Source organism: Dasypus novemcinctus, chromosome 9 (genome assembly GCF_030445035.2).
Source record: "Dasypus novemcinctus isolate mDasNov1 chromosome 9, mDasNov1.1.hap2, whole genome shotgun sequence".
Classification (NCBI taxonomy): Eukaryota; Metazoa; Chordata; class Mammalia; order Cingulata; family Dasypodidae; genus Dasypus; species Dasypus novemcinctus.
The window spans coordinates 10,907,831-10,920,546 of NC_080681.1; the positions used below are offsets into that span (position 1 = coordinate 10,907,831).

The 12,716-nt window shown below is 39.2% G+C and overlaps 2 protein-coding genes across 13 annotated transcripts in view; one reads left to right on the forward strand and one right to left on the reverse strand.

Moving 5' to 3' along the window:
- Positions 1 to 6,365, reverse strand: part of CAPZA1 (capping actin protein of muscle Z-line subunit alpha 1) — a 45,190-nt gene extending 38,825 nt beyond the window's left edge. Inside the window, exon 1 of the mRNA XM_058303042.2 lies at positions 5,623 to 6,365. Within this exon, the coding sequence (XP_058159025.1) occupies positions 5,623 to 5,661 (39 nt within the window). The 5' untranslated portion in view covers positions 5,662 to 6,365. The remainder of the gene's footprint in view (positions 1 to 5,622) is intronic.
- Positions 6,366 to 6,477: 112 nt separating this feature from the next.
- Positions 6,478 to 12,716, forward strand: part of ST7L (suppression of tumorigenicity 7 like) — a 147,163-nt gene continuing 140,924 nt past the window's right edge. For 9 of the 12 annotated variants that reach the window (XM_058303033.1, XM_058303035.2, XM_058303038.2 and 6 more), the window contains exons 1-2: positions 6,479 to 6,686; positions 8,419 to 8,501. In XM_058303033.1, the coding sequence (XP_058159016.1) occupies positions 6,479 to 6,686; positions 8,419 to 8,501 (291 nt within the window). Of the gene's footprint in view, positions 6,687 to 6,846; positions 6,974 to 8,418; positions 8,502 to 12,716 lie in introns of those variants that run through there. The other 3 variants (XM_058303041.2, XM_058303040.2, XM_058303039.2) reach the window with 3 other exon arrangements.

Sequence of the window (12,716 nt, forward strand, 5' to 3'; positions counted from 1 at the left end):
AAACTTGAAGGCATCCTATTGAGATAAGTCAGACTCAGAAGGACAAATATTATACAATTTCACTTATGTTAAGTATCTAGAAAAACAAATTCACAGAGTCAGAAAGTAAATAAAGGGAAACGGACTTTGGCCCAGTGGTTAGGGCGTCCGTCTACCATATGGGAGGTCCGCGGTTCAAACCCCGGGCCGCCTTGACCCGTGTGGAGCTGGCCATGCGCAGTGCTGATGCGCGCAAGGAGTGCCGTGCCACGCAAGGGTGTCCCCCGCGTGGGGGAGCCCCACGCGCAAGGAGTGCGCCCGTGAGGAAAGCCGCCCAGCGTGAAAAGAAAGAGCAGCCTGCCCAGGAATGGCGCCGCCCACACTTCCCGTGCCGCTGACGACAACAGAAGCGGGTGCCGCTGACGACAACAGAAGCGGACAAAGAAACAAGACGCAGCAAACAGACACCAAGAACAGACAACCAGGGGAGGGGGGGAAATTAAATAAAATAAATAAATCTTAAAAAAAAAAAAAAAAAAAAAAAAAAAAAGTAAATAAAAAGTTTACCAGGAGCTAGGGAAGGATGGTTAAGTATTGCTTAATGGATAGACTTTTTGTTTGAGAGATGAAAAAATTTTGGTAATGGATGGTGGCACAATCTTGTGAATGTAACTGGTATCACTGAATTGTATATATATGTAAGTTGCTAAAAGGGGAAATTCTGTGTTATATGTTATCTCGATAAAAATAATTCCAGCATAAGAAGAAGTCCTTAATAAGACAATGGCAAAAGGAATGTGGACAAGGTTAGAGATATGGTTAGGTGAAAAGTTTGCTCATATTTGCATAGAACAGGAAAAACACAAAAGAAACTGGTAATGTTGGCTACCTCAGGGGACCTGGGTGGCAGAAGAATAGGAGTGGAAGGGACTTTTTAACATGCCCTTTTTTACCATTTTAATTTTAAGCATCTATATACCTAAAATTTTTTAAATTAAATGAAATGGAGGAACAGAATTTAATGAGAGGAAGGAAGAATTTACAGGATTTGAATACTAAATGAGGAGAGAAGGGGCTAAGAGTAAAAAAAGATAATGCCAATGTTCTCAGCCTTTATGACTTTAAAAGAGAATAGTGGTGAAACAAACAGAAATACAGTCTGGCAGGAGGTCCTGATTAAGGGAAGAGAAATAATAGTGGATGGATATTAAAAATCATCTAGTTCAGAAATCCCCAATAGTCAGTATCATGACTAATTCTCCTAAACAGGATTTTTAGTCATGAGTTAATCTGTATAAGAAAATTAAAAAAAATTTTTTTTTATAAGAAAGTTCATGCACTAGAAAAATAAAAGAGCAAACACTATCTGGTCTTATAGTATGTGTGAATGTGTTTTTCTGAATGCTAAAAGAGGATTTACAGCAGATGAAATACTTTCATCTTAATGACTTGACATATATATACGTAGTCATTTTAATATCCATAAAGCTTTACAGCCTTATGGGAATGACTAGGAAAATGCTCCCAGGGAATACAAATGTTTCTAACAATGGCATGGAACTGACAGCAGCAGGTGCTCAGTAGACACAATGAATGCCCAAAGAAGCACGCAGAGTGTGGACACATTCCTGACCACAAAAAAATAATCAGAGTACCAGAAATAAATGGGGAAGGGAAGGTGGATTTTTAGGGAATGATAGAGACAGAGTCGTAGAAACATGAAAATTAATTAAGCTGTGATCTCTTTCATACCATACCAGTAGACTGTCTATACTACGTACCTGGTACTATACTACATACTAGGCAAAGAGACATGCTTTCAGTTCCCAAGGAACTCAGTCTCATTTTGAGGGCAAATGTGGGAAAGTAGACTATGACAGAACCTCCTGGAACATTTTAATGTTTCATCAGAGTTTGAATTAAGTTCGTTGGTTTGATCCTATTCTCCCTGCCTCTCTATTTTAGAAGGAAACTGAGGCCCCAAAATGATTTTCCAAAATCACACAGGTGGCTAGAAGCACAGCAGGGTAAAATTTTCCGATAGGAAGAATCATTCTTTTCTGATAAATTGCAATACCTCATTTATAATTCATTAAACGATGCCTCTATTCTGGTATTTTCACTCATAGTTACATAGAAATTGAGTTTGTATGTGTTTATGCTTTACGTTCTTGCCCAAGGATTTTTAAATTATATGCATATTCAGCAAAGCTAATGGAAAAGAAGTGCTGATGAAAGTATGAAAGCATTAATACTAATCAGTGACTTATTAGAAAGCAGCCAAGTAAATTATCTAGTAATTTACTAGGGAGGTTGATATATGATAAAGGAAATCCAGTTTCAAAGTACAAATATTTTTCATGAGACATAGCAGAGCCCTCAAATCCTTGCATCTATTTATAATATCTTCTACATCTCTCCTAAAATAATTTTGATAAACTCCACTTCTTAAAAAAGAATTCCTTAAAGACAGTATCACTGTTTAAACTTGAGGCATCTAGATCCACTTCTAAGTATAATATTTTTGAAGTTATACACAAATATCCTACCAGTTAGGCTGAGGGAAAAATAAATATACCAGTAACACTTTTTTTCAGCCTTAAAATTCTTTTTGCATTTATGTTTTAAAAATGCTGAATCATGAAATAAAGGAAACAGAAAATGCAAAGAATCCAAACAGGTAGTTCATCTCATATTTCAAGCTCCCTAATTATGGGATCTGGTCACATAGGTCTTAAACATTTGGAACTAGGTAAGAGAAGAGTCTAGCTCATTCTCAGAAACTGTAAACTCGAGGATAAGGCGAAAAGCATTTATTTCTGCAAGCTACCACACTTTCAACTTCCTGGTTCATTTAGACAGCTCATCATGACCATTTCAGGTAATAAGGCAGAAGTTAAAAAACCCAACTTCCTCTTTATAAAGTCATAAAAACTTCAGCAGTTAGTTAAGAGAACGGTGGATTTTATTGCTTTTACAGAAATACTTGCAAGGAAATCAGAGACCATTACCAACAAATGCACCTCAGGGTTTACTGCTTTCAGCAAAATGTAATAGAAACAAGAAACAGTATTAAAATATATTTGGCATCATGATATCCATGCCTTTAAAAACCCCAAATCAAATGCAGCTGAGGTCTTAGTTAAAAAGAGTTAAAGAAAACACAAAAATCAAAACCCATATGAATATGCCAAGTACCACTGACTGTACACTTTGGATGCATTTTATGCTTTACTAATATGTGTCAATAAAACTGATTTATTTTTTAAAAAATTAAAAAGAGAAAAAGATGAAACTTTAGATTACCAAAACAATACAAACTAAGGCTCAAAATACCTTAATAAAAATCAGTTTTTAATAGTGCCTTAGCTGGGAAAGTCAAATACGACAAAAATTTCATGTAAGGGTTATTGTGTATGAATGCTAAACGTACTTTCTCAATTGTTGAATTCAGTTGTAAAGAATCAGAGACCTGGAGGATAAAGGGGCAAGGTAGGTAATGAAGCTGGAGGAGATCTAACTGAACTATTCTAACAAGTCAAAACCCTTTCTTTTGACTTACAGATTCAAAATAGATAATGGATCTTATTCTACCTGGAATAAAATTTAACAATTTCAAATAACTTCATTTCGATTTGCTTTTTGAGATTTTTACTATATCAGCTATTTTTAATTATCCACACTAATGAAGACATCGTTAATCTAAAAAGTATTTAACTAATATAAAATTCATCAACTTTTTCTGACAGTCAAATTACCTAATTAAGATTTGCTTGTTATGTCATTAAAATAACCAACAAAAAAGTATACTGGGAAATAAGAGACTGGTCAAGACCTGTTTAAAAAGGAGACTACTAATGTTACTATCAGTATCTAAAGACACTTTAATTTGCACCATGAAATACATATTTAAAGATAGAAGAAAAAAATAATAAAATTTAAAAAGAATGCACATTTATTTTCCCAAATTTAATTAAAAAGGAATTCTAACCTAGATTCAAAAACAAAAACCTAGCAACACTGGTAACCAAAATCTATCATTTGGGCATAATAAACCTCAAATTATCTAAATTCTTAGGGAAATTTTGTTGGAACCAAATTTTTGCTCAAATAAGTGGACCATTAGGCTAACAGAAATTTTGTTAGTCCATGATTTTCACTGTAATTCAATTTTATATTAATCATAACTACTTGTTTTAGAATTAACATTTGATTAGTTTCTCTCCAGCATAAATCCATGATTCCCTTTTTTCCAAATTTTATTCAACATAAGAATCAATTTCCAAATATGAGAAAATTAATGCTAAAATGTTCAATGGCTTTTTAGTGTTTAGCATATTCTTCAGCAATTAACAATGGCATGCCATATGTGGGTATTTTGTTTTGTATGCAGGACTCCTAGATCAATACAGTACACGCACCCTATCTCAGTCTCTTGAATTAAAAAAAGAAAGAGCCTAGACACATTTACAGAGCATTTAAGGGTGCACATTTTGTAAGAGCTGCTGTGGGAAACAAAAGACGTGATTCTTGTCCTTACTTGTGCAAAACTCTAACGAGTTATCTAATGAGTTAAGTCTAATTTCTACAGGCCCTTAAACCACGTATCTACCGAAAAGCCTGGCGAATTGTCAAGAAAGTTATGCAATTGTCAGAAAAAGTTATTCCACCTAATTAAGGTATTTTGTATTTAACACTTAAAAAGAAGAAATATAATAATTACACACTGATTAATTTAACTATAATCACCACAGCGGAGCATCAGATAAAGAAGGCAGGATGCTTTGTTCAAATTTCAATGGGATAATATGAGGTCTATGTGCTATTGTAAAATTTTTCTGAGCTTTAAAAAACAAACAAACAAACAAAAACTACCGGCTAGTCTTGATTTAACAAGAATGTCCGAAACCGAAAATTATTTTTCAAAAATTATCTTTAAGAGCGCGTAAGACATACATGTTACTAAAAGAATAAGTACAGGGAAAATAGGTGTTCAGATTCTGAAGCAAATGCATTAAGGCTTCAACATTTACTACAACGAATTAGTTAAGCCGACGGTATCTGAAAAAAAGGTGGGTATATATTAAGGCGGGCAACACACGGGACCCTCTCCCAGTAGAAGAGTCGTGACAGCAAAATCACTTCCTGAGGAAGGAGGAGCAAAAGGGAAGTTAAGAGGCCACCCCGACCAGGAAGTTACTCGCCCTAAATTAGTCCCAATCATATCTAAAAATAGGGGGATGGGACGAACCCCGGCAGCAAAAGGCGGTAAAGGAACTGCTTCTTGTCACTTCGCGACATCACCTTTGCCCCCTCCCATAATTACAGACCAAGTGTCCAGGTCATGATTCAATAGGAGAAAGTCTCTACCCACGCAGGAAGGCCACTGGGCTGGGCCTCAGGCCCGGGAGGAAAAGGAAAGAGTTGTGGCATGGGGAGCTAGAGCCACCGTGAGGCAGAGCGAAACCTCTAGAGAAGGAAGCGTCCCAACTGCGGAGAGCTTAAGCCTGCACCGGCCGAGACGCTTCTTTTCCCTGAGGACACTGTCAGGGTTCTCAGCGCAGCAGACTCGGGCCTCTGTTCCCTGGCAGGAAAGGAGATAAGACAGAGCGAGCGACAGAGAGTGAAAGAGAGCCCCCTTACCTTCTCCTCATCCGACACCCGATCCTCGAAGTCGGCCATCTTGGGCTGCTCTGGCCCAGCCCGTCTACCCGCGCTAGGCAGGCCGGGAAGGAAGCCGAGTGATGGAATTACCGCGGGGGCAGCCCGAAGGACCCGCCCCAGAACGCCCACGGAGGGCCGCCATGTCAATTACTGGCGGAGGTAGCGGCTCTGCGTGCCGGTACACCCGGAAGTCGTCTCCGCCTTAAGTGACTTTAGGTTGATTATCTGAGTTACAGTCCTTTCCTCATTCATTTCTTTTTCTGTTTTGGAGGTACCGGGGCCGGGGACTTAACCCTGGACCTCCGATGTGAGAAGCCGGGGCTCAACTACTGAGCCACATCGGCTCCCTCATTCGTTTCTTGGACGCTGCAGGCGTGTTTCGACTGCTTTTGGCGCAGGAGCTCTAAATTGCGTCCGACCAAATAGCAGTTGCTACTCATATAAGATTTCCAGCCACCAATGATCTCCGTGGCAGCCTGGTCCAAAGCATTAAACGCTATTCGGCTCCTGGAATGATCGATGGGTTTTCCAACCCCAGGAATGGGGTGAAAGATGACTCTCACCTCTTATGTAAGCAAAAACACCACTCCGGCTCACAGCTCAGTGCAGTTCCTTCAGAACAGGTGCCGATATCCGCCCCTTCCCCAGTCCTCGAAGGAATATGTAGTCTCAGTCTGGGGACATTCATCAGCACGGGCCAAATCTTCGGTTCCCGCTCTCAGGATTCGGCCTTCAAATAGGCCAATTTCAGGTCCTCCACTATCCCAGGATTCCCGAGTACGGGTTTCCTGCCCTTCTCCCCCTCCCAGCGCCCGGAGCCTGCGGAAACGGCAAGATGGCGGACGTCGACGGCTTGGGCGAAGCAGCTAGTGCTGCGGCATCTTCCTCTGCACCTGCTCCAGGCCTGAGCTCGCCGCTGGGCTGGAAGGAGCGGCTGCGGGCCGGGTTGGCGGGAACTGGGGCCTCGCTGTGGTTCGTGGTGGGGTTGGGGCTGCTTTACGCTCTGAGGGTCCCGCTGAGGCTGTGTGAGAACTTGGCAGCGGGTGAGAGGCCCAGACCTCCCCAGGGACGGGTAGGGGTCCAGGAGAGGTGCCGGGGGCAAGGGCCAAAGGGCAGAGATTCTCTGTAGACACTGGAGGGCTTTGGAGAATGAGGTGGGTGATGCCTGGCAAGCGCGTTCTTTTTCTCTTGGGCCGCAACCCTGCAGCTGATTGTCAAACGGGAACTGCAGCTACTGGCTCCTCCCTGGAGTTTTGCGGATCCGCCCTCTCTCTCCCGTCCTCGTTTACCGGACGGAAAAAACCACCTGACGGGCTGTAAGCTTCAGGTGGTAAGACCGAAGAGAGCACTCTTAGGCTTGCATACAGAATTCCTATTCCGCCATTGGTAGACCCCATTCAAAATCATTCCTTTGAGTCTCCTGACACCCAGCTAAAAGAACCCACGCCCCCAAATCAATGATGAACAAAGATTTCAAAGAACTCACACCCAGAGCGCAAAAATCTCAAAATGCCGTGATCTTCTAGTCAACTATTTTCGTGTTTTAAAATAGATCTGCCAAAAAATCGTTTTCGTGATATTTATGTCTTATTCTTTGTTGTAGGCTTTATCTTAAACAGTAAAACAGAATAGTGCAGGAAGTAAGGAGAGTCGCATACAGCAGTTCATTAGTTCATGCAAAATTTGTAGACCACTTGGTATGTAGTTTAGGCTGAAGATACAGACACGTAAGAAGGGATAATCCCTGTGGATTCTGCAGATAATTGTCCTCTGACTTTAGCCAGGATAAAGTAGGTGTGGCCTTTGGCCTGTTACCATGTCTTGACAATATTTCACTCAAGCTCTGAGCAGCAACCCAGAACAATGTGCATGTATTTCTGTTATGTGATGTCTTTGCTTATCAGTGCAGTGGTTTATCCCGTTTTCTATTCTATGAGATCACATGAAAGAGGTGTTATGAATTATTCTTGTACTTTTTAGGAGCAAGATAATATGTAAATTCAGATATAAGTAACATTAAAACTAGCTAAATTGACCTTAGATTATTTGAAAGAGCTAACTGGTTGTTCTCTGTAACAGGTGAATGAAATGCTTAATGACAGTTTGTATGCTCAGTGAAATGCTATTTTTCTACATGTTAACTAGATATACCATATAAAAGATGAGAATATTTGGCTATTAGAGATTTTTATTATTTATGAGACAGTTATTCTATGTGAAGAATCTGATTTAGGATTTCACAGCAAGTCGGGCAGAGAGCTCTCAGTTTGTTGCTTTTCTCTTTGAACTATTTTGCCTCTAACATATCAAGTACATGACACTTTCTTCCCCCCTCACTAAGTCAGAATTCTATCATTCTAATTTGAAACACTGGTCTGTCTCTCACCAAAATAAGGAGTAGTTTTAAACCTCCATTGTAAAAGGAGGTTTGTTTAGCTTCTTACCTTATAGATTAACACAAACGTCTGTCAAAAATATGACTGCTAAGTTCTTAGTTTTGTTCTCAAAAGCAAGACAAATAATTTCATTTTGATTAGCTGCTTATTTAACAAACAGTGTAAAATTTTGCCCTTCCAAGTGTGAATTCATTTTTAAGATAGGCTATGATAGGAATTTAAATTATCTTTTTTAAAAATTACAACTTTCTTGAATGAATCTCTTGCTAGATATTAATACCACTATGTTCCTCCACTCATAAACACATCTGCATATTTGTAACTATAGTACTTTGAATGTGCATTTTTTTTAAAACCTTTTTTTGTTTTCTTTTGACAGTGACAGTATTTTTAAATTCACTGACGCCCAAATTCTATGTGGCACTTACAGGGACATCATCTCTGATATCAGGACTAATATTTGTAAGTAGTTTCCATGTCCTTCATTCACATTTTGGTATTTCTCTAAATATCAAATCCCTTTATGTGGTTACAGTAATTATAACTGCTTATAGATCACTATTTCCAAAATGTATTCAGCATTTGAAAATTTATTCAAATAAGTTTGGGGAACACTGCGTCTCCCTTTTCACTCTTACAGAGACTGTCAGTATTCATTTCCATATTAAAGACTTGATTGTGTGCAGTAGTGCAAGGGTGGCAAACTGGTGGGTAGCAAAAATAAGTGAAATAGGCAGGGTCTGAGAACTAATCCTTATTTAATTTAAGGGCTGGGTAAATTGGAGAATACAGTCCCCTTCTAAAAGGGCTTAAGCTAATTTTTTCCATGTAGACTTGCTGTCCAATATCCCTAGATCTTCCTATTTTTCAAATGATTTCAAAAGAACTTGGGTACACAGGTTTTTATTTTAAAATCTTCCAGTATTTTTTTTTTTTTTAAAGATTTATTTATTTATTTGATTTCCCCCCCCTCCCCTGGTTGTCTGTTCTTGGTGTCTATTTGCTGCATCTTGTTTCTTTGTCCGCTTCTGTTGTCATCAGCGGACGGGAAGTGTGGGCGGCGCCATTCCTGGGCAGGCTGCTCTTTCTTTTCACGCTGGGCGGCTTTTCCTCACGGGCGCACTCCTTGCGCGTGGGGCTCCCCCACGCGGGGGACACCCTTGCGTGGCACGGCACTCCTTGCGCGCATCAGCGCTGCACATGGCCAGCTCCACACGGGTCAAGGAGGCCCGGGGTTTGAACCGCGGACCTCCCATATGGTAGACGGACGCCCTAACCACTGGGCCAAAGTCCGTTTTCCTCTTCCAGTATTTTAATGTTGACAACATTGAGCAGACTAAAAATTTATCTGCATCTTGAATTCAGCCTTTTGACTGCCAATTATGGTCTCTGGAATATTTAAGAGCAGATTTTGAAGCCAGACTGACCATTACTTACTAGCTGTGTGACTTTGAGCAAGTTAATTAACTTTTTTAAGCCTCAGGTTTTTTTGTTTTTTTTTTAAGATTTATTTTTTATTTATTTCTCTCCCCCGCCCCCCGCCACCCCCCGCAATTGTCTGTTCTCTGTGTCTATCTGCTGCATGTTCTTCTTTGTCCACTTTTGTTGTCAGCGGCACAGGAATCCATTTCTCTTTTTGTTGCGTCAGCTCTCCGTGTGTGCGGCGCCATTCTTGGACAGGGTGCACTTTCTTTGGCACTGGGCGGCTTTCCTTGTGTGTGGGGCTCCCCTACGTGGGGAACACCCCTGCATTGGCACAGCACTCCTTGCGTGCATCAGCACTGCACGTGGGCCAGCTGCACACGGATCAACGAGGCCCAGGGTTTGAACTGTGGACCTCCCATGTGGTAGACAGATGCCCTAACCTCTGGCCAAGTCCGCTTCCCAACCTCAGTTTTCTTATCTGTAAATTGGGGTTAAAATAGTATCCATTTCATAGAATGATGAGGATTAAATAAAGTAATCTGTTTAAAGCTTGTAACATGGTAGCTGGCTCAGAGTGAGCATTCAGTAAATTTTGGCCATTGTTATTTTGAGAAGTCCTACGATAGAGAAATCATTTTAACTTTTTTTAAAGATTTATTTTATTCAATTTATTCCCTACCCCCACCACCCCCCATGCCACCTCACTTGCTGTCTTCTCTCTGTGTCCATTCGCTGTGCATTTTTCTGCGTCTGCTTGTCTTCTTGTCTTTCTCTTTAGGAGGCACCAATCAGGAACCAATCCCAGGATCCCTGAATGTGGGGGAGAGGCATCCAATTCCTTGAGCCAGCTCAGCTCCCTGGTTTACTGCAACTCTCATTGTCTCTCCTCTGTGTCTCTTTTTTTTCTTTATTGTTGTTGTATCATCTTGTTGCATCAGCGTGCAACTCAGGCCAGCTCACCACAGCGTGGCCCAGCTCTCTGTGGCCCAGGCCAGATCTCCACGATGTAGGCCAGCTTGCCTTCACCAGAAGGCCCCGGGAATAGAACCTGGAACCCCCCGTATGGAAGACAGGAGCCCAATTGCTTGAGCCACATCTGCTTCCCTAATTTAACTTTAATTCAGCTTTTCCTTGTCTTATTTGACCAAGACATCATTTTTAATTAAACTTTAAAAATTTTATTTCATAATCCCTATTAATATCACTAATGTAAACTTTGGAAAATACAGCTATAAATAAAAATTTTAAGAAGCAATGTTATGCCAGATGCTTGGCCAATGAATTTTTCTCATCTCTAGGTGGTGCTCTCCAGTTGTAATAGAAATGATGGTATTTGTAGTGGAACTTTTTTTTAAGTTAAAGTGAAAAGCTGGACAAGCAAGGGATTTTATTCTTGACTTAAAAAAAGACATTGCTGAGGAATTTAGGATAAAAACTATTTCTTAATATAAGCCTTAATTTATTGATTTATAAAATCCACTTGTAATGAAGCATATTTTTGTCAATAGCATATAAAAGTCTAAATAAAGAAAATAAAAACTGTCTTTAAACAGCTGATGCATTGGTCTTGGAACCAGAAGTTTTTTAAACTCTCTGAGTCCTGATTTATTCTAAAACCACTTTAAAAATTTATTTTTACTATTTTTAAAACAGGACTTTAAGTGTACAAAAATTAGGAAATTCAAATAACATCTTAAATGTTAAGCTGTTTAATTACCTTTGAAATATTGATGGGGTTTTATTAGGAAAGGTTATTGGGTTTATAGTTTCTTTTACCACCTAGTCTTATCAAACTGACGCACATACACTCATGTATTACATACACATTGAAGTATGTTTGAGGAGCAGTCGGGGACAGTTGGTCAGGGTAGTGATTGAAAACTCTGCAGTCAGATGGACCTGCATAAAAATCCCTGTTCTGCCACTTGCCATTGAGGTGAGCTAATTCTTTCAACTTGGTATGTGTTTCTTCATCTGAAAAATAAGTTGTTATGAGGATTCAATGACATAATGCAAATAAAGGACTTAGCTCAGAGAAAACTTTTAGTAAATATTACCAATTAGTATTTTCATTGTTCCTTTGTGTTAAAAATTTAAGAGCATTCACTAACCTCTAATATCATATTCATTCCTAAAAAACACCTGCCTTTCATATAGTGGAAGTGTCACCTTGTGATTACTGTCTGTGATTTTGAGTCAATGTAAGCGTTGTCATATGAGCAATTTCTCCTTATGTAATTTCCTCACTTTATCCCACTTCTTTGTAAGATATATGGTAGAAGCCAAACTAGGGCCACGTTTTGTGATAACTAACTATTTCCTAGCTCAATTAGGGTGAGAAAGGAATGAAACCATTCTAGACTGAACATAAAACATTAGTGGCATAGTAAAAGGAAATGCTATACCGTGATTTTCTAGCATGTTACTATAAATATTGTGACATTTAATCAACGCAGTAATTGAGCCATAAGTACAAAATGACAGCATATTTTGGCACCTGATGTAGCATATTCTATTATTTACAAAACAATATTCTAAAGGTTTAAGTGATTTTTTTGTGGTTTGCTCTGTTCATAGTCATAGCAAAATAGTTTAAAAAGATATTATAATCTCTTCGGTAGTGGTGGTATATTTGTTTATTCTTTAAAGTAATGCTCTTGTCCACCACATTTGGCAAGAGAATAGTCTATCACTTGACTTTTAAAGGGAAATGGTCCATAAATAAGAGGAAGAGCGTATTAAAGTAATTTTGCAGTCAAAATACAGAAAACTAGTTACTTAAAATTGTTCAAATGAGTCTAGAATTTTAAACTGAATGTGCTTGATTTATTCATGCAAAAATATTTATGGGAAGCATATTATGTGTCAGGCACTGTTCTAGATATTGAGGATAATTTGACAGAAAGACAAACATAGATTCTTTCTTTATGGAATTTGGTCTAAAAGTTCATTATGGACATTGATTCATTCATTTGACAATTTTTTATTGAGTGCCTACTGGGTGTTGCTTAGGGCTGGAGGTAGGGAATGCACAGCGGAGCAGGGGGTCCCTAGGAGGGTAATAGCTAAAGAGCATGGGTATCTTGTTGAGATGATGAAAATGTTTTAAAAATTGACTGGTGATGGTTGCACATATCTATGAATATACTAAAAACTGTTGAATTTATACGTTAGATGGGTAAGTTGTATGGTATGTGAATTATATGTCAATAAAGCTGTAAAAAATAAGCCAGACAAACAGATTCAATGGAA